This window comes from Triplophysa dalaica, chromosome 14 (assembly GCF_015846415.1).
Source record: "Triplophysa dalaica isolate WHDGS20190420 chromosome 14, ASM1584641v1, whole genome shotgun sequence".
Classification (NCBI taxonomy): Eukaryota; Metazoa; Chordata; class Actinopteri; order Cypriniformes; family Nemacheilidae; genus Triplophysa; species Triplophysa dalaica.
Window position 1 is genome coordinate 7787980 of NC_079555.1, and position 26337 is coordinate 7814316.

The 26337-nt window shown below is 42.3% G+C and overlaps 1 protein-coding gene across 1 annotated transcript; it reads left to right on the forward strand.

Annotated features, from left to right (window-relative positions):
- The first annotated feature begins 1186 nt into the window (after window positions 1-1186).
- Window positions 1187-24556, forward strand: smad6b (SMAD family member 6b). Its single transcript, XM_056765824.1, has 4 exons — window positions 1187-2825; window positions 4829-4885; window positions 5535-5612; window positions 23634-24556. Exons 1-4 carry the CDS (start codon window positions 2018-2020, stop codon window positions 24173-24175), a joined length of 1485 nt encoding a protein of 494 aa, XP_056621802.1. The 5' UTR covers window positions 1187-2017; the 3' UTR covers window positions 24176-24556.
- The last annotated feature ends 1781 nt before the right edge of the window (window positions 24557-26337 follow it).

Genomic DNA, 26337 nt, shown 5'->3' on the forward strand with positions numbered 1-26337 from the left:
GCGTCTACTGTATGTGCGTTTTTTCCTCTTCCAACCAATCCCTGTCTCAGGGGGCGTGTCGTTAACGTTGGGGAACCAATCGGCGGCGTTCGTTGCTGAACTTTTGCTACTTTGTGCAAGTTAATACATTGAAAGATGTCGCCCCGCCCGGTCTACTCCAGCTGAAGCTTTTAACTCTTTATGTGCACACGCTTGAGGAATGAAATGGAAAGCTCGAACGAAGAAAAGGATTTCCCTTAGTAAAAATAATATCTAATACTTTACGTTTGTCTTATTTCAACAATCTTATGTAGATTTTAATATAATTCATAACACTGGAAGTCGGGTTTTGTTGTCAGCAAGTTGTGTCTGTCAGAAAAATGCAAGATGTTTAGTATCAATTGATAATGTTTTACACTGTTACGTTTTGTGGGCAACATGCATTTAGCATAAGGATAAGGAACTGATGTATCCTATTTTACGCTGCAATGTATTTGTTTAACGATGTTAAAAAAGTAATTAATAAATAAATAAAGATCAAGTATTTTAATTATCCATTGAGAGTTAAACCAGACGCAACAAGCTGGCGTTTTGGTGTAATGTTTATGTGAAAGTGTTACATATTACTTGTAGGCTGTGGATATTTAGGGGGGATTTATCTCACGGTTTCTGCATTGCCCATAGCTGGAATTCGCACCCGAATGAGAGGCCCCCGCACCTCATGAGGTCATTCTGTGGAATTCACGCGCTTCCCAAATCGTATGGAGCAGGTAACTGCATGCGGATTTATTTGCTATGTAATGTTGCTCTAAAGTGGGATTTCACGTGATAGTTGCTGCTATAAGAAAATAAAACGTGGGATATTTCTTAGTAATACGGGCAAATAATAAAGAAAAATATAGGATATTATTGTGTTTTAAATATGTAAAAAAGAAGCGTTTAAAGACGTTAAATGTGTCTTTATATATCAGACCATCTTCAAAACCCAGGTTAAAGTTCACGACCTTTGAAAACTTTATATCAATTTAAGCTCGGAAATGTTTTAAAAAAAAATCTTGGATTTTTACATATGTTTTAATTTAGACAACGTCTTTCTTTCTATTAAGAACAAACAATCATCTTATTGGGATAGACTATATTAAGGATAAAGAAAAAGATGGATGTTACGCCTTTAAGAGTTAAGAAACTTGAAACCTTGTTTGCGCAACAATCAGTGCAGCTCAGAGCCGCCAAAGTGTCTAGACTAGCACATGATGGTAGTCAGCCAATGGCTCCATCGCTCTCCTCGGGGGCCCTGTGTGTGTGCGCGCGCGCGCGTGTGTATGTGTGTGTGTGACAGGGGGAGAAAAAAGGAAAAGAGAAAGAAACGGAGAAAGAGAGAGAGATCTGGGTTGCAGTTTGACCAGGTCTGAACGCGGAACCAAGAGCGTATTATAAGTCCACGGATTGTTTCTTTTCTGACCCGGGCGCGCACGGATATTTTTGGAGTGCGCTGGAATAGTGGAAAACAACCGGAATTGTAAATTCTGCGAGGTATTGTCTGTGGATTTTATTGCACCAAGGAGCAGCTTCACCAGACCCGAAGAGTGGATTTGAACGCGTTTCAAAGTCCGAAAACATTTAACAACGCGCAAGTTTTTCGCTAACTCGAGTGCATTTTTGTCAGCGATGTCTCTTGTCTTTGTAATTTGAAGCGGTGAATAATCACTTGTTCCCTTTAAATCTGTAGTGCATTTTACATTTAGAACTATTGCCTTGTGTGTCCGCTTTACAAACATTGTACTACCTGACAGCATTCGTTTAAGATGAATGCAATTTAATGTACGTATACTCTTTGTGTAGTATGTTGTATTTTAATGCAATATAACATTGTGCCTTAAAATCTAATGTTGTGGCTTTGCCACCGATATACGGTGCTCGGCTGTGCACGCGCTGCACAGCGTTCGGCAAACATTAATGTTGCACGACCACAGAAAGAGTTTTGAATCGCGAAGATCTGAACGTAAATAAGAACACATCTAGAGTTTCAAGTTGTCGTATGTTCAGGACGAAACGTTCAGGTCTTGTGCGGCGACTCTGGAGAAGCCGTTTGATTCCAGATAAAGAGGGGGGCGATGGATATGGCAAAAGCGGCGAGGGGTCTCGGGACGATCTACTTGGCACAAACCCAGAGAAAATTCCCAAGACGGAGTTCAGACCGATGACCCCGAGCGGGTCGCTTGGCGTGGACTATGGGGAACTGTGTACGAGGAATCCCACTGAGCGCGGCGGAGGCTCACCGGGGGGAGTTTTGGACCAAGATGGGGGTACGGTGTGTGTTATGGAGCAGGGGAGCCCTCGGTCTGTGCAGGACTGTGATTGTAGGACAGTTACTTGCTGTTTGTTTAAAGATCGGGACCATCATTCTGGATCTAGAAGCCCGGATGTGGCTCAAGGTACAGAGCCAGCCTCGTGTCAGTTCGCGTTGAGGAACATTGGGTCTTCTCGGGACCCTGGTCTTTTTGAGAGCCAGGAGACGAAACCTCGCTCCGTCATGGAGCAGGAGCTCAAGTCCACCACCTACTCGCTATTGAAAAGGCTTAAAGAGAAAACGTTGGATACTTTGTTGGAGGCCGTGGAGTCCAAAGGAGGGATGCCGAGTGACTGTGTAATGGTATCGCGGACTGAGCTGCGTCTGGGTGGTCACATGGCTCCTCCACAGCTGCTCATCTGTAAACTTTACCGGTGGTCAGATCTTCAGCACACAGCACAGCTAAAAGCACTCTGTGAGTGCAAGAGCTTCGGTGCTCAGGACGGTCCGGTTGTGTGCTGCAATCCATATCATTACAGCAGACTTTGTGGGCCAGGTAAGCGCTTATGTTCCCAAACTTCTTTAGGTGAAAGTGCACATTGAATGTCTGAAACTGTCCTATTAACTAGGCCAGATGAACTTGTGATCCATACACCAGCAGATTAGTAATTTAGCTTTTTACTTGATAAATTATATGTAAAGAAAATACGCATGACGTGTGTTTGCTTATTGTAGGATATTAAATGTATAACGCGTTACAGACGCATATTTGGCACCTAAAAGTTTTTTGCTGCTTCATTATTTATGAAAACTTAACACGCGTGGACTTATGGATGAATTATGGACGTTATTGGACGTTTCTGATCATACAATAGACAACATTTTGTACATCTCAAAAATTACTGCACAGTTTATTATATTTTGCTGGCTAGTGGCTTGTTTTATCGTGTATTCCTTTAAATAACCAAGGGAATAAAACCATGTGGCGCATATAGTTTTATTTCATTTCATTCTGATCTTAATTAAACCATTCAACCAATGTCTTCTTTCACAATTGACTTCATGTTCATGTGTGTGCGTCCTTTGTAATATTTATCTCATATTAGCCAATACTTTTAAGTTTTTACTTTACTTATAAACAGGCTGAACATATGACGATTTGATGGATTAAAATTCCTTGCATTCATGTGATAAATTTACAGCACAGCGAGGATGATATATGCGAGATATTTGGCAACCTGTATGCTATATCTGTTTTTGTGTAATAAATCTTTACAACTATATGTTTAATAACACAACGCGACTAGCGAAGGCTTAGAAATAGTTCTTGCTCTCCGTTTTATTGGAGTTTCTCAGAGAAGAAACGCTTGAGGGAGACAGCAGCCCCCTCTGTTCTCTCATATTGGGGCTGGAGTGCAGAGACGCACATAGCTCATAGGCGCTCATGCGTGTCCCCACGAAGATGGTATTTCTTTCATGAGATTGAACATCCGAGCCCTCTCAATCTTTAAACTTCATCAATGAATTGTACGACGTTAAAGAGATTAATCCTTTTGTTTAGGTCTTGCCCTGCTCCTATGATAGAATAATAACGTAAAACGTGGTTAAGCAAACATTTCATGTTTAGCTAGGATGCTAAAAAAGGATTAAACTCAAGTTTACAGCAGGCGTTTATTAACCTAGGATTTAACGTTAAATGAACTAAAACACATTTTCTATTCCCCCACTTTTTTCTGAGACATTACCCTTTGAAATGATATCAGTTTCAAGTTGCACTTTAAAAGTCGCCTTTTTTCCCAAGGAGGACCCCTCATGCTATTTAGGTGAAGGAGTGGCGGTAATATACAGTTTGCATACAACTGGCGCCAGACTGACTCGCTGTGTATCTGAGTGACTGAGTTTAGGATCCTGGCAATTACTGCCGCCACTCTTAAAGAGACAGTACGCATTATACTTTTCCCCACGTTCAAAAGTCTAGGTTATTCCTTGTTCAGCGGCTTTTTTCTCCTTTTTGCTGACGATCTTTTCGTGGTTTCCTGTAGTTGCTAGATGGTTTATGTCTAAAAAGCATTACTTACTTTTCTTTTTGTATTAGTTTTAAATGGCAAAGTTGTACATAACTGATGCCCATGTTATTTAAATGGTAAAATATCTAGCTGTTTATTATTGTTAGTATTCTGCATTTTAAAATAAGAGTGTTCACATTTAAATGATATTTTTCTTAGAAATATTTCAAATATATGTAAATATATTACTTAATACTTACGGTTCCTGGTTGATTATTTGATTTGCGTGTTTCTTTGTTTAAAGCAAATAAGTTTGTTTTGGTTGCCTTTTAGAAAACTCAATAAAATGTAGTTGAGCCTGTCGGGTGTAGATTTTGTGATTCAGTTCACCTACTTATTCTCTTAAAGTGAACCTTGGGCCTTAAAACAGTTTGTCTAGATTTTAGACCAGCATTACATCTGGAAACAATATTATTTACAATATCAGTTATTTACCATATTATTTACAATATTTATTATTTTCAAGTGTAACCATACTCTTGTTATCTTTTAGAATCACCCCCACCTCCTTACTCAAGACTTTCCCCCAGCGAAGAACATAAGCCACTGGGTAAGTTTCCCCATTTGTCTGTTTTGCACAATACACACTTCTTGGTTTTAATTGACTAAATCCGTTCAACGTATACATTGATGTAAATATACATTCTGAGGGAGCAGATGTCAGAAGATCAATTACTGACAAATTGAATAAACTAATCTGTGTTACAAAATAAACTGGCCCCTGTAATGAAGTCAGTACCATCAGTTGTCATCCACTGGTTGAATCCCTGGCTTTACAGAGAGCCTAAGGGGAAGCAAAAAGTAGAACAACGTGAAGAATTTTAATGGTGGCAATTAGGCACAGTGACCAGCTGAGAGCCAGCGGAGGCTGCAGCCAGTATCCGGCAGGCCCATTTTCAGCATGCCAATCTGGAACGGGCCTGGGCTCTGCCCAATCTGTAGTGAGACCTGGCACTGGCATGGCCACTGGGATGGGATATCCTATCAGTAACGTAGTTCAACATCGGACACAATGTTTTTCTGGAGGTGGGGTAGAAAGAGTACCATCTTGAACTGGTGTGGTTTGCCCCTCGGCTAGATAAAAAATGTTTTTTAAGCACCATCTTCGTAACAGCATGTTTTCTCTCATTTCCTTTAAAAATGATTGACTTTCCCACAAATTAACCCACAAATGACACAGTCATGCTTTCTCTCCTCAGATCTGTCTGATTCCACACTGTCTTACACTGAAACAGAGGCTGCCAGCTCGCCAAACGCCACCCAAGGGGAATTCTCAGGTTAGTCTGCTTATTTAGTATATTTAGACTTAGAAATCTTGATTTGAAAGACGTTAAATAGATTTGTTTGGAATGTGCCTGTGAGAACAGTCGCACTTGTTAGTGTTTCTTCCATGCTTGGGGTGCTCATGTGGTAACATCTTTGTTCAAACAAATGTCACGTGCTTGTGATGGTGACCTTGCACCAGATATTTACTTTCTTCTTTTCAGGAGGGAGCACATCATGCTCGTTCTGTAAGATCGGTGACATTGTCCTGCATCCGTTTTAAAGGCCAATAAAGGGTTAAGTGTGTAGTAATGTCTTAAAGGCATTAAAAGTGGCGGGCATACCTTCTATTGTCTTAAGCTCCATGTTTAGATTAATGAGCAAACTTTGCAGGTAATTTGGTTTTTATGTTGTGCTTTGCTCCTCCTCGTAAAGGCCATTAGGAGCAGAGAGAGTGCGGTGGAGATAAAGCTCTCATTGTGAGCCCAGCGGAGGTTCAGTGGGCCGTGTTGGCTGGCCATAGACCCTGCCTCCCCTCCTCTGTTTTCTTACAGAAATATTTGAGTGGGATCAAACTGTAATAAGATCCAAGCTCGCAGGGACACACACACTCGAGCGCACAAAGTCACGTTATACGCACCGGCCGATTGTGCACACATGGCGCGCACACACACATGCTCGCTCAGACACATTTTACATATACACAAGCACACACATAACCTTTACAGCTCTATCTTGATATCAGCAGTGAGGGGTGGTTTAGGATTGTATTTTTTCTATGAGAGGGGCCACACTGAGAGAAATGAGAAGAAACAGTTCTGTCTCATGCTTTGAGATGAAACATTCCCCTCTCATGGAATAAAATCAACATTGCTTCTCTCATAAAACTGCAGCCCAACTGTGCATGCGTAGGATCGTGGCCGCAGAGACAGAAGGGCTAAGGCTTTGTTTTGCCGAGCTTGAAATAGGATTCAAGAGAGAGCAGGGCAGTCCACCCCTTTCCCAGAAGAAGCTACCTGAGCTTGAGGCTTCATACACACACCCCCCCCACTTACATTCATCCACACTGTCGCCACCACTTCACAGGCTGGCGACACTCCCTGCGTAAACAAATAATGTTTCAATTGCTTACTGAAATGTTGTGGGGCTGTTGCTCTGAACTTGGTTTATGCGAGCTAGGATTTGCTTATATAATCAAGTCATTTTAGTATGCGTGCAGGATTTGGTCCATGGTCGTTTTTAGCCAGATACGTTTTTGCTGTTGGACCAACGTGAACAGATTTACAAATTAGACTCAATCAAACTAAATATCAAACTTTGCATGAAGAGTTTTGAAGGGAATCTAAGACGTGAAGGTCCCATTTTATAGTTCCATTTCGTAGTTTATTGAACAGGTCACCGAAAAATAAAAATCCTGTCATCATTGACTCACCCTTGAGTTGTTCCAAATCTGTATATATTTCTATGTTCTGATCAAAACAGAGAAAGATATTTGGAAGAATGCTTGAAACCGAAAAGTTCCCCAGAACTGTTTGCTTTTCCATGTTCCTGAAAATATCTTCTTTTCTGAAATTTATACAATTGAAATGAAAACATAATTTTTTTTTGTTGGGTTGAACTGTTCCTTTAAGCATCTAAAACACCATAATGTCAGTAGTGCTGTTTTGTTTTAAGTAGGAATTAAATCAGATTTCTGATTTCCACACATATAATGAAATTCCCTAGAATTCCGTCATTCATCACCTCTATATCTCTATCCTGCTCTCTAGCCATAAAAAATAAGAAAACTGCTCAATCCAAAAGTGTTCATACATGTGGCGATCCACCCACCTCCGAGTCCCTTATCCCCACCCCACCCACATGCAGGAACTAGTAAAGCTCTTGAAAGTGAGGCTTGGGGGGCCGGCGGTGGGAGTAAAGCAGATCGCAGCCCCCTAGGCGGATGTTACTCCTTCTCCGAACACTCCTCCACTCTGTCTGACAATAGCAACCGAACACATCTCAACCAGCCTGATGAAAATTGTCCGTCGCCCAAGGGAGAGATTTTACAGAATGTGACAGTCTATGGATGTCTGAGATCTGAGGCTGTTTATGAAATACATCTTTGATCTTTCGCTGCCTTAGTGAGAAGGATATTAAGCTCAAATTCTTTATTAAGTTTCCATAAGCTTCCCAGAGAAGTCGCTGTGCTACAAGATAGATGTGTTTTTGGCATCTTTGTAACGTCTGCACTCACAGGTGTTTGGGTATTTCTATTTGGGCGCCATCTATAGCTCAATGTTCCCCCGCCAGGGAATTTCCCATCATCGTATTTTGTTTGAACGAAACTGTGTTTGTCAGTTAACGTCTACGCTGTGTCAACGCGCAGTTATTGATTAAGTGTTCACTTTGTTTTCCCTGTGTGGCTGTTGAAACGTGGTCGTGTTGTGCATCGTGTGTGTCTATTGAACGTGTGTGTTCGCTGTCACATTCTGTATCTGTGACTTGCTTGTAATGCAGCCCACCTGTTTCCTCACCCTGTGTTGTGGTCGTGTGGAAATCAGAATGATGCCCTTTGAAGTAGGTCTCATTGCTTCCTGTATAACTGTATGCATGCGAGTTTGCGTTTCCTCCCAGTATTGGGGTTTCTATGATCTTTGTGGCCCACGAGCCCCTGTATTCATGAGGCGGTCTTCTCATCCCTGCTGCGCCTGAGAATTTTCGCCTTTTGATCAGCGATACGAGTCGTAATGCCGTCTGCGGAGCGGTATAATTGTTTTTCCAGTAATTATTACACCCTGTAATGAGCTATCTTGACAGATGTGGAATGAAAGGCCAGCAGGGGCGAGAAGACCAGTGGCTGTTTACAAATTATTCTCAGCCCAGCGATAGATCTGCCGCAGCTGAGAGATGCATTCTAATAAGCCTGCTGGAATTTGTCTCCAGATGTGGAAAAGCAAGCAAATCCAACTGTTAACATGCGTGAGATTGTAGTGCGAGACATCACAATCTGCGAACCGAGTTGTGTAATTCCAATGAAAAAGACCCCACATCCTTCGGAAGATGGTTTTTCTGGTCTCTTTCTGTTTCTCGTCTTTCTCTTAAAAACATGCATAAATACGGCGGGTAAATGTGTCATTAGAATGATTTAGAAACACGTTTTTGGGGGGGGTTTCTTACTGTCAGGTGGTGTGCATTGCATTCTGGGATACAGTATTTCACACATTTCAACAGTGCGTTTTCTATGCATTCAGAAAATGTCCTACGACATACTGCACAGGATAATACTAAAATTGAACTATTCTGTTCTAAAAAAAAACAAGCCAGAAAATAATGGATTGGAAGATTGAGGAGGAAAGTATCTGTCAGCTAAAGGAAGCAGTTGTGATCTTGTGTAATTTTACTTTGGCTTTATTCTGGGTGCTTTGTAATGTTATTATTACCCTCACTGTTTTGAGGAGAAGACCACAGCCTGGCTGGCGTCACTGTGAGTTCTTTCTGTGATGTGTCTTGACAATAAAAGGTAATAACAACTTCTTTCAACATGAACCGGGCTTTCCCAAACTGATCAGCAGTGTGACTGTAAGCTAAAGCCAGTGATTCCCTTTTTCCATTAACAGAGTGTGAGCTCTGGGGCTAGTGTCCGATTCGTTCTGCTCATTTCACAGGCCGAAAAAAAAAGCTGGTCTTGAACCAGGAACTATAGTGGCATGGGAGAGTTTTTAAAACATCAGGTTTAGGAACAAAACAAAACTAGATGGTGCTAAACTAATTCCCCCCCTATTATAATGAATGATTCTGTGTAAACCTAAATGTGTGATATATTGTCGTCCATTCAGACCTTTTTCAGAAAAATTAATAATATGAATTATAGTTTTTATGTAGTGAAATACCTTTTGTATGTTACGTGAAAGCAAGAATTGAGTAAAGACGAAAAATGACTTAAATTAAATGTTAAATGAAATTCACCTAAATAGAAGCAAGACTTTTACAATGACCAAAGTGATTCCCATGATTCTTAGTGGTGCACTAAAGAGGTTTCATTGCTAGCAGAGAGTCATTGGTCGATAGTAGCCTTGAAAGTCCTTGAAAGTCCATCATCATTTCATACAGACAGACTTTATATGATATATTGTAGCAATAAGGAATGCTTGTCTGAAAAAAGAGAACAATTAAACAAAATGATTGAAGCATGTGACTGGCTGCTGATTGCTTCTGATTCGATTGCATTCATAGATTTTGAACAGCCTTAAAAGGCATGTGATGTCTTTCCCTCAGTTTAAACCTTTTTGCTGGAGTGAAGATTGTGAAAATTCAGTGTTAAGGCTTCAATTATTTCCTGTTTGTGAGATGTTGGGCTATTGAAATGTTCACCGAAAGAATAAAACTGTTGTTATCATTTACTAACTAATTTCTTTCTTCCGTGGAAATTTTAAGAGAAATTAGTAATTTTATATAAACACGGGCCAAGTGTCAAGAACTTGTCATTCACCGAAAGGTTATTGAGCCGCCCTATGCTATAACTCTCAAATTACACGTCCACATATTCAAACTTGGCACGTCAGGTTTGAGCACATCTTGGAAAGATTTGAAACGCCATGTGGATGAGTAAATGGCTTTTGACAGTTTTATGAGTGAACTAATCCATTAATCCTAGACCTTTGTTGTGTTGTACACAATGTGAAGACTGTAACTGTCCTGCAGTTTGTCCATCGCTGAGGTCATGTACATTCGTGAGAGTGACATCAGCTCGATGACATCATTTGCAGCAGAACGATGCATTATATAACTTCAAGATTGAAGTCAGTTGCCATATTTTCCTCTCATTTTTAAATCCATTCCATATAAACAAAATGAACACCCTACCCAGCCTCTAAGCCAATCTCTGTAACAGCGCTACCTTGCCAGTGAAAAATGGGCCACGGTGAAGTGGACACAGATGCCGTATCAGCGCGGGGGCCACCCTTTTGTCCTCCCCCTCATAATCTCCCCCTTAGTATTGCTCTCTCTCCCTCTCTCTCTTTCCTTCCTTTTATCTTTCTCTTCCGTATTCCCGTTGGCTGGCATGGGACCTCAGGTTTCCACCGCAGCCCCAGAGCCTGCCCACACTCCCCCAGGGCCCCAAGTGCTCCAGGATACGGGATGTGGAAATAATGTGACTGGAGTACTTCCACCCTGCCTCCAGAAAATCAGGATCTGTGGATTGTTTATTTGAGGGGAAGGAGGCCTCAGCCAAACATCCTGTTTTAAAAAGCTTGCCTGGGTTTAGTAGCACAGGGGCTGCTCAACTACCCCTTTGACGGCAGGGGGAAGCTGAGGAATGTTGAAGAGAAGCCCAGTGGCCTGGAGGTGATGGGTTAAAATGCCTGTTTTCTTGTGCGTGCGTCCATGTTGCGTATTTTGCCAATTTGTGGTATCGCTACAAGCTACTGTTGTGTTGTGTTTTTTATGTTGATTGGGAAATGCAGCATGGAAATAGACGTAACAAACACAGGCGGAGATGTTCTGTCATGGCTATACCATACAGTTCTTCTTGAGTGCGTGTTCCTGTCCTGAATGACCGACTTCCTCTTCCCTTTACATAACACACGTAAACAACCAAACACACGGTCATCAGGCAGTAGGGGACAGCTGAATTAGTCGCCCACCTTAACAGAAAATTGGCCCCGTATGAGATGTGGGTGCAATTGTTTGTTATCGTATTGTTTGTGTCTCGGTGGGAGCGTAGCGTGTTTGCATCTTTGTCAATGGGGTTGCGTGTGCGAGCGCATGCAATTTGGCCTCCTCGATGAGAAATCCGACTTGGTTTTCAGGGATATTAGATTAGGATTGTTTTCGCTCTCTGCGTTGTTTGACTGTTATAAATATTTCAAGATGTGAAGTGTTTTGGAGAGAGAGAAAGATGGATGTTTTTTCAAATCTCTTTGTAGTGTTGTCTTTGCATATTAGAGCCACATCAGTCATGTATTTCACAAAATCAATATCAAGAGAAATTATTTGGCAATATCATAATAGCGCTGTCTTCTAAATGAGTGTGACATTAGTTTCAGTCAGGCGTGTTTTTAGCCCGGCAAACAAATCTAATGCAACGTATCCATGTTACGAGACATTTTTTTGTGTTTTCTGCACCATTGTTTGCAAAGACTGCGACGCCACTATTAAATGTATAATTATTGCTATTATCTATTTCTAAGCTCTACTTAATAGCATCTATTATGTAAAACAAACTGTGATTGGTCGTTTTACATTTCAATCCTTTCAAAGTTTCTCAAGAGACTTGTGATTGTTTTGACTTGTTCAAATCTGTTGTTCTTGAATAGTAATTGTGTCATAATTCACTTACTGTTTTTAATACTATCCAGAATATTTTTTTTCTTAAGCTTACCGGTTATCCAACATATGACCAAAGTGCCCGTACAGTGTAAACACAGACATCACCCACACAGAGCTTGTTTAAAAATGCAGTCCATTTGTGCAGGTTAATATTTCCCCAGTCCCCCCCCCCGGCCAGTAATGAGTGAGCCATCCAGCCCTGCAGTGCGCTCTGGGAAGGCTGGAGCAGCCCGTGGCTCCCTCCACCCTGCACGCCGCTGCGCCTGCCTGCCTCCTCTAATAGAGCCATTCATTCAGTCCAGGCCACGGGGTTAGAGAAACAAATAAAGAGGCAGCCATGCCATTAAAAATGTATGGAATGCCCAACTGTTAGTTCAGTGTTTTAGCCAGCCTCCTCTCAAGGCTGCGGAAGAGGGAACAATATTCTGTTGAGCGACCATCACTGTCCAACGCTTTTGCTGCTCTCAGCTGCCCTGTGCCCGGGGGAGTAGGCGGAAAAGGTGGCAGTAGTAGACGCAGAAGGCCTTAGCTTGGCACCGTGATTTAGGCCTGCGGTTTGATTGCCTGGCTGAAATAAAGTGAAGAATGTTTTCCCCGTCCTCCCCAGAGGAACACTGATAGTTGTGCATGGACCTGTGGCAGTCAGTATTTTAAAACTGGGACAGCCAACGCATTCCTTTGGCGTGCAGAAGTCGCCGTGGATTAACTGCAGGGGCCCAGAGAGTCCGACATCCTCACGTTAACCTTCTTTAAAGTGATGCAGAGTGTGTGCATGGACAAGCAGACGTTGTTTAGGATACATAATGATAATAATTACAACCAGCGGCACACTCCACCCGTCAAATTTGAAGCACTACGGCAGCTGACAGAGAAAAACGATGTCATCACATTTCCGCTTTGTTGCTTGAGGAGATTATGTATTTACGAAACGCACTCCGTAGAACAGTTTATCTGTTTAGGGCAGTTATAAAAACAACATGGCGATTTACATGCATGTGGACCCGCGGTGTTTGTAGATAGAAACAGATCATTCTAAGATAATAAAAACATAACGCTTCAATATGATGTTAGGACTTTATACACCTCTGAAGGCATAGTTATGTGTATTATATTGGATTTATGTCAATAGATCCTCCAGAAAATTACACATTGGACCTTTAAGAGAATGCTGTTCTATAGATTACCTTAACAGACGAGGACTAAAAGCCACAAAACACTCATTGTAATTTCATCAGGTCATCAAGTGTTATTTTGCGCATGACGTCCAGTTCTCTCCGTGTGGTGAGAGTATTTTTCTGATGTAATGTTATTCTCACACTGGAGGCATTTGTCACAGCACATTTGAGTTTCCTGTCTTTTCAAATGTTTAATTTCTTAATGTTTTTCTGTTTCTTTCCACAACTTTGGCCAAGCAGTGATGATGGACCCTTGTTTTAGAAACGGGTGCTACAATCAAACGGGGTTGAATGCAGTGCACGCTTGTCAAGCTAACTCGTATTGGCATCAGCATATTTTTAGATTTTTCCAGAACACTCTTGAGGAGAGTTGTTTTTTTCCCCCATGTGTTTGCTACTCGAAAATATGGAAATATTATTCAGACTTACCAAGTGGGATCTGTACATCTGTCATCAGAGAGAGCTGAGCTCACAAAGGGGGAATTCTGTATACCCTCTTACAAGTCAGATCCATTACATAAATCATACAGACGGATAAACTTAAAGAGCTATTCAGCACTGAAATGAATGTGACTTCACACATTTTGCTTAAGTACGTGATCGCAACAGCTGTGCACTGGCCATGTCATTGCATTGAGTTGTTGAATAATACAAACGTAATCTCACGGGAATTGGTAACTATTTTACAAGGCGGCAATTCATATGAATTCGTACGATGCAAATCGTACAAAGACGTACAATTATTAGAGAAAAGCAATACTGAATCCCCACTCCTAAACCTAACGACATTCATGCTCAAGCAAAAAATACTAAAACCTACGAATAAGATCGTACAAATTTATACCAATAGTTACGAATTCCTGATTGTGTTGAATAATACACAACTATTGCAAAACACTCATACCAATGACTAAAGAAGCGGCGGCCTGCTTTTTTAACATACAAGAGTCCTTGATCCCGACGCTAATGACTCCGTACAGATAAGGGCGAGAGAGATAAAGGAGCGACAGAGAGAGAGAGGCCTAGCGATCAGACTGCGATCAGTCACTATTTCACTCATCTAGCCGCAGCGCGTTCTCTGATGTGATTAGTGGTACGACGAAACGTGCTGTACCTGTTTTAGTTTGCCCTGTTGGTCAATCTGCGCACGGAACAAAAGACTCCCTCAGAGACACAAAACGGGATTTGTGAGCGGCTGAGAGCGAGAGGAGAGCTAAGTTGATCCGCACCAGCTTGACGTATTTGCTCTGTGTCCAGAGTTTGGTCTCTCTTGCTAAATGCAATTAGAGGCCTCAATGGAAAGTTTGTGCCATACCTCAGTGGCCCTTATTGAGTACTTTGAAAACCCACAGCAAACAGACCATTCACTTCGGCTTTTTGTGGGGGTTTTTAGAGTTCCGAGTGATGTTCTGAGGTAAATATTGTAGTGGAGTGTTTAATAAAGTGTGTGATGCTGAATCCATAGAAGCAATGTGCTGTCTGAAAAACTGGGGTTTGTTCGTACAGTATGACAACAAGAAGCTAAGCATAAACATTTTGAGTTTTGTCACCATTAATAATACTTAATAAATGAAAACATTAAAATATCTTAATGTTGCTCCTTTGGTCAAGTGTTGCATTAGCAGTGCAAATGTCATATGCCTGCCAAATAGGTAAACATAGCTGAAACACTCAATCCTACATTTTTAGTAGGTTACATAAATATTTTGCTTTGTTCTATAGAGCAGCTGCACCGCACGAGAGCCATTGCAAGCTCTCATGTTTGAAACTGAAGGTGGAGGCGGCGAGGCTGCTGTCAGAAGACATTGGCTTGAGTGTTTATGATCCAGTGAGCTGATCAATAGCAGCTCATCATCCGATCTGTGTGCGTGTCCATCAACTTGCAGACGTGCTGTATCCAAATACACAGCTTTCGTCTTAAATTAACCTGAGCTCACAATCTGTCTCAATGCTGGCACGGCTCCCCGCTGTGAAACCGTACCTGATGCGTAACGTTTGGCTGCTATTTCCCATTGATGCACAGCGGCTTGATGTCTTTTGTCACAGCAATAGTTGTCATGATCCATTCCAGGTCTTTGATAAACTACAAGTAATGGGGTTAAAATTGGTTTTAACGTCTATTCACACCTAGTTGAAATGTGCATCTGAAAGGTTGAGGATTCTAAATATAGATTGAAAGGTCCAATGTGTAATTTTGTTCAGGATCTATTGACAGAAATGTAATGTTTTATACATAACAGTGTCTTCAAAGATGTATTTAGACCTTACATAATGAAACGTTATGGTTTTATTACCTAAGAATGAGTTATTTCACTACATACACTGTGGGTACCCTTACTTTGAATTTAACATGTTGTTCTATAGTAACCTTAAACAGACAAACTGTTCTAGGGACCGTGTTTCGTTGTCTCCTTTGGCAAAGAAGTGGAAACGTGACGACATCTTAGCTCCGTGTCAGCCACATTAGGGCTTGGAGTGAGGGGCTGGAGTGAGCTGTTGGTTGCAATTGCAAAACCTCACCCCTAGATGCCACTAAATTTCACACATAATTTCCACTTAAAGTAGCCAGAAGTATCACTAATTTTACCTCACAGCCTGAAATTTGATGACAAGCTGAAGTGGAGAATGATGTCAAGTCATAGTCTGTATTGCAGGACATGATAGACTTTAAGTTTTGAATGCTTATATCTTCTAAATGAGATATTTGTCTTGAGTTTTGGAGCATGGCAGTTTATATCATTGCCATTTTTCTAAGACAAGAAAACTTCCTTGTGACTTCATGGGGATTTCAATGCTTCTCAAAACTGACAAAGTGTTCAATTTTAGTGCAATAGATGCATGTTTGGTGAGGTGGTTATTTCCTGTTTTTATGTTACTTTGAGGTTGGACTGGTAACTGTTTATTGGTTCACGTTGCTTTGTGCCTGTTATAGTTGTACTGTAAATCACTTTGAATAAAAGTGTCAGCTACTTAACAAATGAGTCATTTACACTGTCAGTGAAAGAGCTTCAGTTTATCAGATGTTTATGGCTTAGGTTATGGATATTTTCATGGCTCCTTGCATGCTGTGCAGTATCTACCTTTACAACACCCTGTTATACTGACAAAATACAGAACACTTACAGATCATAGCAAAAATCTATCCTGTGATCCCTGATAGAAGCAGAAGAAGTGTAAAGTTGTAGATGGTCTGTTTCTGGGAGTTCGTCCTTCACACTGCCCCATCTGTTCTCATGGTAAAGGAATTCGGCTTGGAACCCCCAGTCCTTCTGGCTGAGACTTGCCTGTGGAGATCAGTACACAGATCTTTGGGTCTTTGCACTACTTGACTGGGCTGCGGAAATCACTGCAGAGGCCCAGCGATTTGACCTGGGCAGACCGCATACTCGTTCAGTTGTTGCTCTGGGCTCAGATGGCCCATGTGTCTAAATGTCAACAGTGGTGAGTGTAGGGGAATCCAGAGAGGCAGGGCGGTCAATCTAACTAGCTAAGCTAGCTTATGCACATTTGACCAAGTCATCATTAACTAAATAGAGCCATGGCGAAAGGATTAAAATATACACACATCGTTCGCACTGCGATGTGCAAGGCACTCTGTCATCGTAGACTATGATTTTTTTAGTATTTTGTGTGATGTTATAGAGGAAACAAGAAAAAAGCCACATACATATTCAGCAAAAATAGATTTATTGCAACATTTTTTGTGCAACTGTTGAGTAACCAAACACAGACACTGTAGGTTTGTGCATGAATGCAATGACGAATCAGATGCGTAAAAATGAATCAATAATGATTAATACATTTTATGAACAAATTTTGAGCAACCTGATTTATATTGTTTATATTAGTTACAAAAAATATTTCTTAATTGGACATTTTCTCAAATAAATGTATATTGGAGATATTTTTTGAAGAATCCAAGACCAAAATACTTTTTGACCACACAAACTAAGAATGGTACTTAAACTAAAAAGGATAATCCAGTTAAAAAAAGAAACTGGTGGTTGTTTTTGTCACAATCAGTAATCTCTTAAATATATTTGTCTGTTATTCTGTCTTTTTGGATTTGTTTTTCACACTTCTTTCTCACAGAAACGAGCGAGTATGTAATTCCTGCCTTGCATTTCCCTCAGCATGATTCCATTACTCTCACTTCTTCCCGTCGACATGTTGTTCACCACTTTATAGCCCAACGGTTGATACAAGGAGCCTGAGAAAACAGTAAAATCTCCCCAAAATTAATGAAGTAAGCCAAGAAGGAAAAAGAGAGAGAGAGGCTTTAAGAGAAGTAAAGCCATCTGTGTGCGAATGCAGTCTCGGTGAGTGCGTCTGACTGATAAAGCCGTCTTTGATGGCAGAGATAGCACAGACGCCAAAGTAAATGTGGCCCGTTACTGTGTCGTAAGTCGCCCTGTAGTGATAGTTGTCTAAAAAATCTGAGTCGTACCAAAGAGCAAAGATAAGGAGGGAGGCATGGCGGCATTGTTTCTTATGTTTCCGCAGTCCAGGAAAGCGTATTTACAGTGAGCAGCTTCTCTCTCTGACCCCAGTAAGCAGAAGAATGCCCAGGCCTGTCAAGACTGGCGTCAAAAGATGAATTCTGCCCACCATAAAACTTCACTGTTCTCTCTTTCTCCTACACACATAAACATAGCCGGACTCGTTCCCCCCCCCCTGCATGTCAGCTCAATGGTACAGTCTAATAGCTGGAGGGAATCTAATCCTTGGCACAGGATAAGAGACTCTCTCTCTCTCTCCCTCCCAGTTCAATTCGATTCAAGAGCGAGCGCTCTATTGCCATGAATGTTAGGATCACATTATTTCCAAAGCAACAGTTTCTCTCTTCCTCTGGTTAAAGGCTCTGGCAGGAGAGCTGTGGAGGAATGAGTTCATCTTTTCAGAATTCCCTGGATTAGAGAGGATGAAACCTCTGGAGTTTGGTGGGAAGAGATGACAAGCCGCTGTTTTTCTTTGCCCGAAGCTCTGTGGATGTGTGTGTGTTAAGCCCAGAGTTGTTCTTTTACTCTCCCTTCTAAAAGCATTAGCGGATAATCGCAGCATCTATTGTGTCTTTTTCTGCATGTGCAAAAATTGTATGATTTATTCTTGGTTGTGAACCCGTCCATTTTTCTTAAACTGCGCTTCCGAATGAGCTTCCTACAGGTTTGATTCTTGAAAGAGCAGAGAGATCGAATGAGGTGGTGTGAGTGAAATCTTATATCCCAGGAATCCTGGTACAGATATATATCCCCATTAACTGTAGTTATTTTAGTGTGATTAATTATCGAAAGACGTGGATGTAAATTACTTCATTAAATTAATAAGTCAAAAATACAAAATCATAAACTCTAGTTACAAAACGTCTTGGTTACGTCTGTAACCTCAGTTCCCTGATGGATGAACGAGACGTTGTGTCGAGAACGACAGATGGGGTTCGCCCTTGAGAACCAATCAAGTCTGACTACTATAGAAAAGGCCAATGAAATTTGGCGAATGAAATGTGCATGCCGGTCTCCACCCCCGGATGTCCGGTATAAAAAGCGTGCAGCATTCATTTACCTCTTGTACTGAAGAGCCTGAGAGCCTCTCACGACTGCAGCAGAATACGATACGTGTTTGTGGCATAAGGGACACAACGTCTCGTTCCCTCCATCAGGGAACTGAGGTTACGGACGTAACCAAGACGTTCCCTTTCTGTCGGTCTCTCGACGTTGTGTCGAGAACGACAGATGGGGTTACCTATGGAAAACGCCAGAACGCTGTATCACGTCACAATCTCTAGCGAAGCGACGGTTACAGGCCTGGGCGTGTCAGCTCGAACATTTCATGAAACTGTAACCTTCCAGTGTGGTGGTCGGGGGTTCCAGAGCTTTCTTGGAGAAAGATGGGTACAGCCCTGACCGGTAACCTTTCACGGACGGAGCACTAGGTCCGGTTAGAGCTATCTGTGATAGTTCATATGATATCCCGGCCTAAGGGGGAAGGCTGCTCTGCCCAGCCAACCCCCAGGGGGTGCTTGCTTAGTGATGGATGGAATGCCGGTTCTTAACCAGTGTTTGGGTAAGAAGGAAGGTTGGTGAGATACGCCCCCCCCGGATGCCAGTCCTACATGTCGCCAGGCAGGACGTGGGCTGACACCGGGTTTACGCGAAGGTTGTTAACCCTTGCGAAGGTGTTTGGGCGTAGCCCAACCCGCAGCTCTACAGATGTCTGCTAGACAGGCGCTTCTGGCCAGTGCCCAGGAGGTGGCTATACCCCGTGTGGAGTAAGCCCTCACTGCCAATGGGCATGGGAGATTCTGAGATCGGTATGCCGTCGAACGGCATCCACGACCCAGTGCGCCAGCCTCTGCTTGGAGACAGCCTTCCCCTTCTGCTGTCCTCCAACACAGACAAGGAGCTAATCAGAGCTACTGAAGATGTGTCCATGAACGCTGCTTCAGCGTGCTGGACGCCCAGACACCGAAAGCAGCGATCATGTCCGTCCCCCTCCTCGATGAGGGTTCCGCACCCAAGAGAACAGCAGGACTTGCCGCGCTGGAGAATGCTCAGTCCTGAAAAGAACTTTTTAGAAAAAATATCTAACATATTTATGTTGCTTTTAAAGCTGCTTCAAACTGTATATGATATATACCGTCTGACCCTGAAGTGTTTTTAACTGATGGGAATGTGGCCGTCTGGCCTGGGAACAGTCTTGTTTATCTTACTGATAGTGCGGCACGTCCACCAGAGCATTATGTACAAGCTCTGAATTTCAAAGGAAATACCTTTGTGGCTATCTAGCTGAGTGTGTGTGCGTTTTTGTGCATTTCAAGCTTTGTAAAAGAGCGGGTCTTTGTCTTTTATTTAGGCTCCATTTTGTTTTCAGACAAAGTAACCTTTAGTCTCACGGGCTCCGTCATAAGCTCTTGTGTTGTGAGTCAACACAGCCCTCGCTGTTGTTTGATCTCAGCTGCATATGCTCCATATTTGCTTACCTTAGAGCCATTTACTCCCTCAAACAACTTGATGTCTGTCACATGTGTTTTGAACAGATTTTGCATCTGTGGGCAGACAGTGAAATGACTCAACAGGTACTCTGGGAGGGATGAGCTTGTCTTCCTTTTTTTCTGAATTTGGACACTGCCGTCCCCTTTGTGCCGTTGACAGCTCGTCTCGGATAAGATTGACAGTGGCGGAGACAGTTTTGAGAATATAATGGCAATAATAACATACTCTGCCTTTCTAATGGGTAAACGGAGCTGTTGAGAGGTGCCGGGGTTAAATGAACACAGAGCGATGTAATTGCTCCCAGCTTTTGTCTTTTACCCCTTGTGAAATGTGTGTGCGGATGCATTGAATGTGAGAGAGTTCCAAAGCTTAAGTGAGGAGTTACCACTTAGTCTGGCATTATTATCTGTTCTTAAAGTGACGGGCCCACAGCGCTTGAGTGTTGTTAACCAAACCGTTGCTGAGTCATTACGTTTACACGAGTTTGGATGTCAGCTGCCTTTGAACGAACACCTACTCGCTGTGGCTGATAGCTTAAATAAGGTTCATTATACTAAAGTAGAGTCATTGGATGCGATTAGAGCAGAGGTGCCGTCCGTCTGTCTGTCTTTTTCCCGCTCTGAGTAAGACTGTATTTCCAGCTCTGGCGGATTGTCAGAGGCACTTGACTGACTCATGAGTGAGGCCTCATGGGAAAGGGAGACAGGAACTCTGCATCCTGCTTGTTGTGTGCCTGCTGATGTGCAGTTTCCAGCTCCTACCTGAACGCACGCACACACGCACTGATTGAACGTTCGGTCGAAGAAGTTGAAGTGTGACTAAATAAAAGACCTATAAATTATGCGATTTGAAATTATATTGATGTTTTGGTTACAATAATGTTACGATAAGCATGTGCAGATATGCAGATATGCTTTTTTTGTCCAGTGGAACAGATATACTGATAATGTTCAGCTTGAAGTCACTTTGGAGAAAGCATATGCTAAATGCATAAAATATAAAATATAAATAAATAAATATAAAAAAATGTCAATCATCTTTGTTTGAAACATCAATATGCCGGTTATTTTGATTATTTCGTTGTTCTGATGAAGACATTTGGAAGAATGCTTTTAACCAAACGGTTCTTGGACACCATTGACTACCATAGCAGGAAAAATAACAATATTAGTCAAAAGTGCCTCAGAACTTTTTGGATTCCTACATTCTTCAAAATATCTTCTTTTGTGTTCAACAGAACAAAGAAATTCATAACGCGATTTTTCCTACTATGGTAGTCAATGGTGGCCAAGAACTATTTGGATACAAGTATTCTTCCAAATAATTTTCTTTGTGTTCGGCAGAACAAAGACATTTATACAGACTTGGCGAGTAAACAGAATTTTCAGTTCCTTTAAGGCTGATTTTGTACTTTCTCAATAACAATTGTTGTATTACCAAAAAAGTATTGTGTAACAGCTTAAAGTTGAAGTATTTAAATAAATAAATAAATAAAGAGTGTACGTTGACCTGATGGTCACAGGCTCTGAGTAGTTTGGTCTATTAAAAATAAGATTCTTGGCATTCGAATATCAATACATTGTTAAGTGAAATATCACCTTACTTTAAAATAACACGTTTCACCCCAAAATAAATGAGGGAATCTCTCAAAGGTTTTCACTTAGACAGATTGCCTGTCAAGAGCAGGATGATACGACGACAGACATTGTGCATTACGAAAACTCGCAGAGGACACGACGTCGGAGTAAATCTAAAAAACAGACAGATGGCACGGGTTGGTAAAGAGCTCTTGGATTCTGATGAGTTTGCCCGATTTGTTCCCTTCCTTCCCTGTCTCCTTTCCCACTTATACACGCTCACACGGCACCTCTCGGGCGAGAACAGCCAAAACACACACTCCCCTCTCGAACACAAACATTGGCGGATATTCTCTTCAACTCTAATACACTTAAAACACATGAACACACATGCAGAACACCCTCAGGAAACGGGCTGGTCTCTGGGCTGAGCATTGTTCGCTCCCAAGCTGAACATAAAAAAGATTATTAACCTTTCAACCTCTGCTTAAACCCACAAAAACACCGCCACCCCCTATCTGTTTATGTCTCGCATTAATCATATCACAGCACTTTTGTGTAAGATGGCCACGTGAAACTTTTGCTTTTTTTGCATCTGTTTGGTTACATAGCTATTTCAATTTAGCTTTCCAGTGTCCTTTACTTGCCTTAACATAGAGTCCATACAGCCAAGAATCCTATATAATCCAGTCACAATATTGTCCATCGGTGTAAAAGCGAGAGTCATGGTTTCATGAGACCGTTCGAGCAGGAAACGCCGCTTTGCGAGCTCAAGGACGATCTAAGGAATTCAGTAATGTTAACATGCGGGGGCCCATGGCAGAGGGGCCGTGATGTGTGCATGCATGCTTGTGTTGATTCTTGGGGCCAGGTTTTGGGGTCTTGCTGCTACAGCAGATTTTCAAGGCAGTGGTTAATGACCCGGGCATTTTTTCAGCTCTGAGAGCAAGGGAATGGGACCGAAGTCCCGGCCCTTACAAATTCCCCCTACCAATAGCCTCTCAAGAGCAAAATAATGGCACCGCTCAATGTGTCCCAGTTAATCTGAGCTGATAGCGTGAAGCTCGAGAGGTCAGGGGGTCACAGGCCTGTGCTAAATTGTCAGGGAGCTGAAAGCTGTCCCCAAGCCCACAGCAGGAGCCGGCCGGGAGGAGACTCTCCTTCTCCACCCAAGCCATCACCACCATCACCCACCCACAGGAATGTGGAAGAGAACGGAGGGGGCAGGGCATCCGAACCCGTATGAGCTCATAGCTTTTCCATATCCCCCTCGTTTCTTTACTTTCTCCCCGGATCAAGAAATAGCATGGAGAAATATGCACGGTGTGTGGTGTGGAAGCGTTTAAGAAATGTGTGCGTGTGGGCGAGTTAGACAAGGATTCGGGGAGTTGTAACTCACTCAGGGTTTGGCACAGCAGAAATGCAGCAGACTGGCTCCTGAGCCTATGAAAAGTGAATTAAATGAGCTGATCTGGAGAGGTTCAGTTTTCTCAAGAGATTTGTGTTGTGTGCGTGCACAATTTTTTACAGTGTTTGAATGTTTGCTAAAAGTTTGCTTAAGATGGCGAGCGTATGTGTGGAATCCTAGGATGGTAGAAATACAATTTAATTTGCTAAATTTGAGATTTTGGTATCTTGGCACAGTTTAAATTAAGATATCTTCTGCGGCTCTAAAGGAGAAATGATTGCCAGTTTTTCCTCAAAACAAAAAAACGGTCTACAAAAATCCACATTTGCTCTTCATTTAATCTTTTCTGGATATGAGAAGCAATTGTTATAAGACAGAGATCTCATTTGTGATTTTCATTCTCACCTTTGATACATTCAATGAATTAACTTTCGAAGTAGTGCCCTCTTGAGGTAACATGAAAAAATGCATAATTTTTCTCAAAATCTTTTCTAAATAAATAAACATGCTATTTTCGTTTGCTTACTCGTTTGAATTTTGCAAGTAACTCATGTTATCTTGTTTTCTGTTTCAGATGCCAGTCTGTCACCTGACGCCCCCAAGCAGAGTCACTGGTGTAATGTGGCATACTGGGAGCACCGGACACGGGTGGGCCGCCTCTATACGGTGTACCAACCTGCCGTCAGCATATTCTATGACCTACCTCAAGGCACGGGCTTCTGTCTCGGCCAGCTGAGCTTAGATCAGCGCAGTAGCACCGTGCAGCGGACGCGCAGGAAGATCGGCTATGGCTTGCTTCTCAGCAAAGAGCCGGACGGGGTCTGGGCCTACAACCGCAGTCAGCACCCCATTTTTGTTAACTCGCCAACTCTGGACGTACCGGGGATTCGGAGCCTAGTGGTTCGCAAGGTGATGCCGGGGTACTCCATCAAGGTGTTTGACTTCGAACGCTCAGCTGTACTCAGACAGGGGGCGGAGTCTGAGCTGCTGGATGGACCGTATGACCCGAACAGTGTGCGCATCAGCTTCGCCAAGGGCTGGGGCCCTTGTTACTCTCGCCAATTCATCACCTCCTGCCCTTGCTGGCTCGAGATCCTCCTCAGCAACAACAGATAACACAAGCATAACACACGTGGACGGACTGTTGGACTCCACAAACTATCCCAAATATCATCTACTTAGATTTAATATAAAGTTTTATATATATAAGAAATATATATTATACTTGTAAATACTGGAGTCATTTTTACGATGTAATTATTTATGTATGGTGCAATGTGTACATGGACAAGAGGGAAAAAAACGGGAAATGCACTTTGGCTTATATATTATATATATAAATATCTATTAAAGATAAAGAATCTTTCAATACCAATTTGAAAAATTATACAGCAAATAGGAAGAGCCTGGTTTTGGTGTATTGTTTTCATATACTATTAATATCCAGATGAAAAGCTAACACCATTCACACATTGATAATAAAGTATTCGCATTATATCTCTTTGCTTTCTGTCTCTCAGTTATGCATTTTTCACTCATAAATTGCTTCAAAATTAATCTTGTATATCGCTGCTGTCCTTTTGAAACCTTGTATCTCCATATTTCATGATTTTATTTTTGCTATAAATTATTATATTAGTCACGTTTTATGTTTGGCACTAGGTTTTTTCAAATATCTAACCAATAAAAGTATTAAAAAGTGCTTTTCAACGTTGACAACACAGTATTTAATAATTTTGTATTTAAAAATTTAAAAAGTATTTAAAAAAGTGTTTTTTTTTCCATTTCCTGAAAAACAGCAAATGTGGACATCCGAGGTTTGAGAGGGACAGCGACGATATATGAAAAATGAAGATGAGTAGTTTAGACACTCTTCATGGTCTGATGTGAGGCTTTGTGCCACATCATCTCTGTGTTTTATTGGCTTTTGAAACAGACCCTGTGGTATTGGAAAAGAAATGCAGGCAATCATTTTAGAGCAAATTTTAGGCTTTGGCCGCATTGGCTCTAAATTGTTAAAACCTCTGGAATTAATATTTTAAACAAAGAACGAACATCATTTTCTTACATTGATGTGTTCCTCCAGCCACAAGCTTGGTTGGTGAAGAGCAACTTACAGCCAGAGTTCCTTGAGGTCCTTGAGAGCCTTGTTGGCCAGTGTTGAGAATGGAGGTGGAGCTTTATGAGGAGAATATGATGTATCCTCAAGCATGGTTCAGGCTGGCCGGTTCTCTGTCCCTACAACTTCAGCCTGCATGCCTGCGTCCTGCGCGACCGGTCTCCACAGCGGCCGTGGTCAGCGGTTTATGGGCCCAGCTGCGCTCCTCTGCTCTGCGAGGGGAAGAGGTGGTGGCTCTGGTCCCAGTACATTGATATATCTCCACGAATGCACATGGCAAAACCCAAGACCTTTGAACGAAACTATGCGCAGGCCAGTAAACTGCATCCAAGGTGGATGTGGTAGGGCTGGCTTCCTTTCTAATTGTGGGTGTTGGTTGTGTGATTCGCTGGGGGGGAGAAGGGGGCTGCCGTCTAACCTGCCAAGACAAAAAAATTAAAATCCGGCCACGAAGTCAAACAATGCTCTCCTGCACCAAGATAAAATGCACTGTTTATTCGACTGTTGTCGAGTGTTAAGTTTATAGAACTGTAAACAGGGAGATGCGTGAGACGAGTCGAGGATGGCTGCACTCGGTTAACACTGTCTACCCTGGGACGTGTTGTAAAAACGTCACACAGAGTGCAAAGCTCTCTCTCCCTACCCTGTGTCTGCCGCCAGCCCCGTGCCGAGTTCAAACAGCCCAGAGGAGTGGCTCCTCTCCCTGCAACTGGGGGCCATTATTCTGCTCCTTTGTGTCTGCTTTATGGGAAAAGGTCCCAGATCACCACTCGGGGAGGAACTGGCAGACTATTATATTAGGCAGGGCTAGAGTCTGAGACACATAGTACACAGCTTACACAAGGCACCTCAGCGGGTACAAAAGGGGGCCTAATTAGACCAGGCCTGGGTGAGGTCCAGAGAAAAAGAACGAGAGAGAGACACAGATAGACAGAAGTGATGGACTGGTTTCACGTCCAACTGCCAGGCCTGGGAACAGGCTCTTCTCTCGCGTGTGGGAGCTCTGAAACTCCAGCGTGCGTTGAGAAAGGGATGGGGGGAGAAAGGGAGGAGAAACGGAAAAGCAGCGTAAGCAGCTTTGCGAGTGCTCCGCTACCTCAGGGATGGTATTGATTAACAGGGTTTCAGAGTCCTCTCGCTGCCAAAGATGTCTTAAGCA

Coding starts and splice junctions, on each gene's coding strand:
- smad6b (XM_056765824.1), top strand. CDS start 2,018: ATGTTCAGGACGAAACGTTCAGGTCTTGTGCGGCGACTCTGGAGAAGC. Junction 2,826..4,828: donor CAGCAGACTTTGTGGGCCAG/GTAAGCGCTTAT, acceptor GTTATCTTTTAG/AATCACCCCCACCTCCTTAC. Junction 5,613..23,633: donor CACCCAAGGGGAATTCTCAG/GTTAGTCTGCTT, acceptor TTTCTGTTTCAG/ATGCCAGTCTGTCACCTGAC.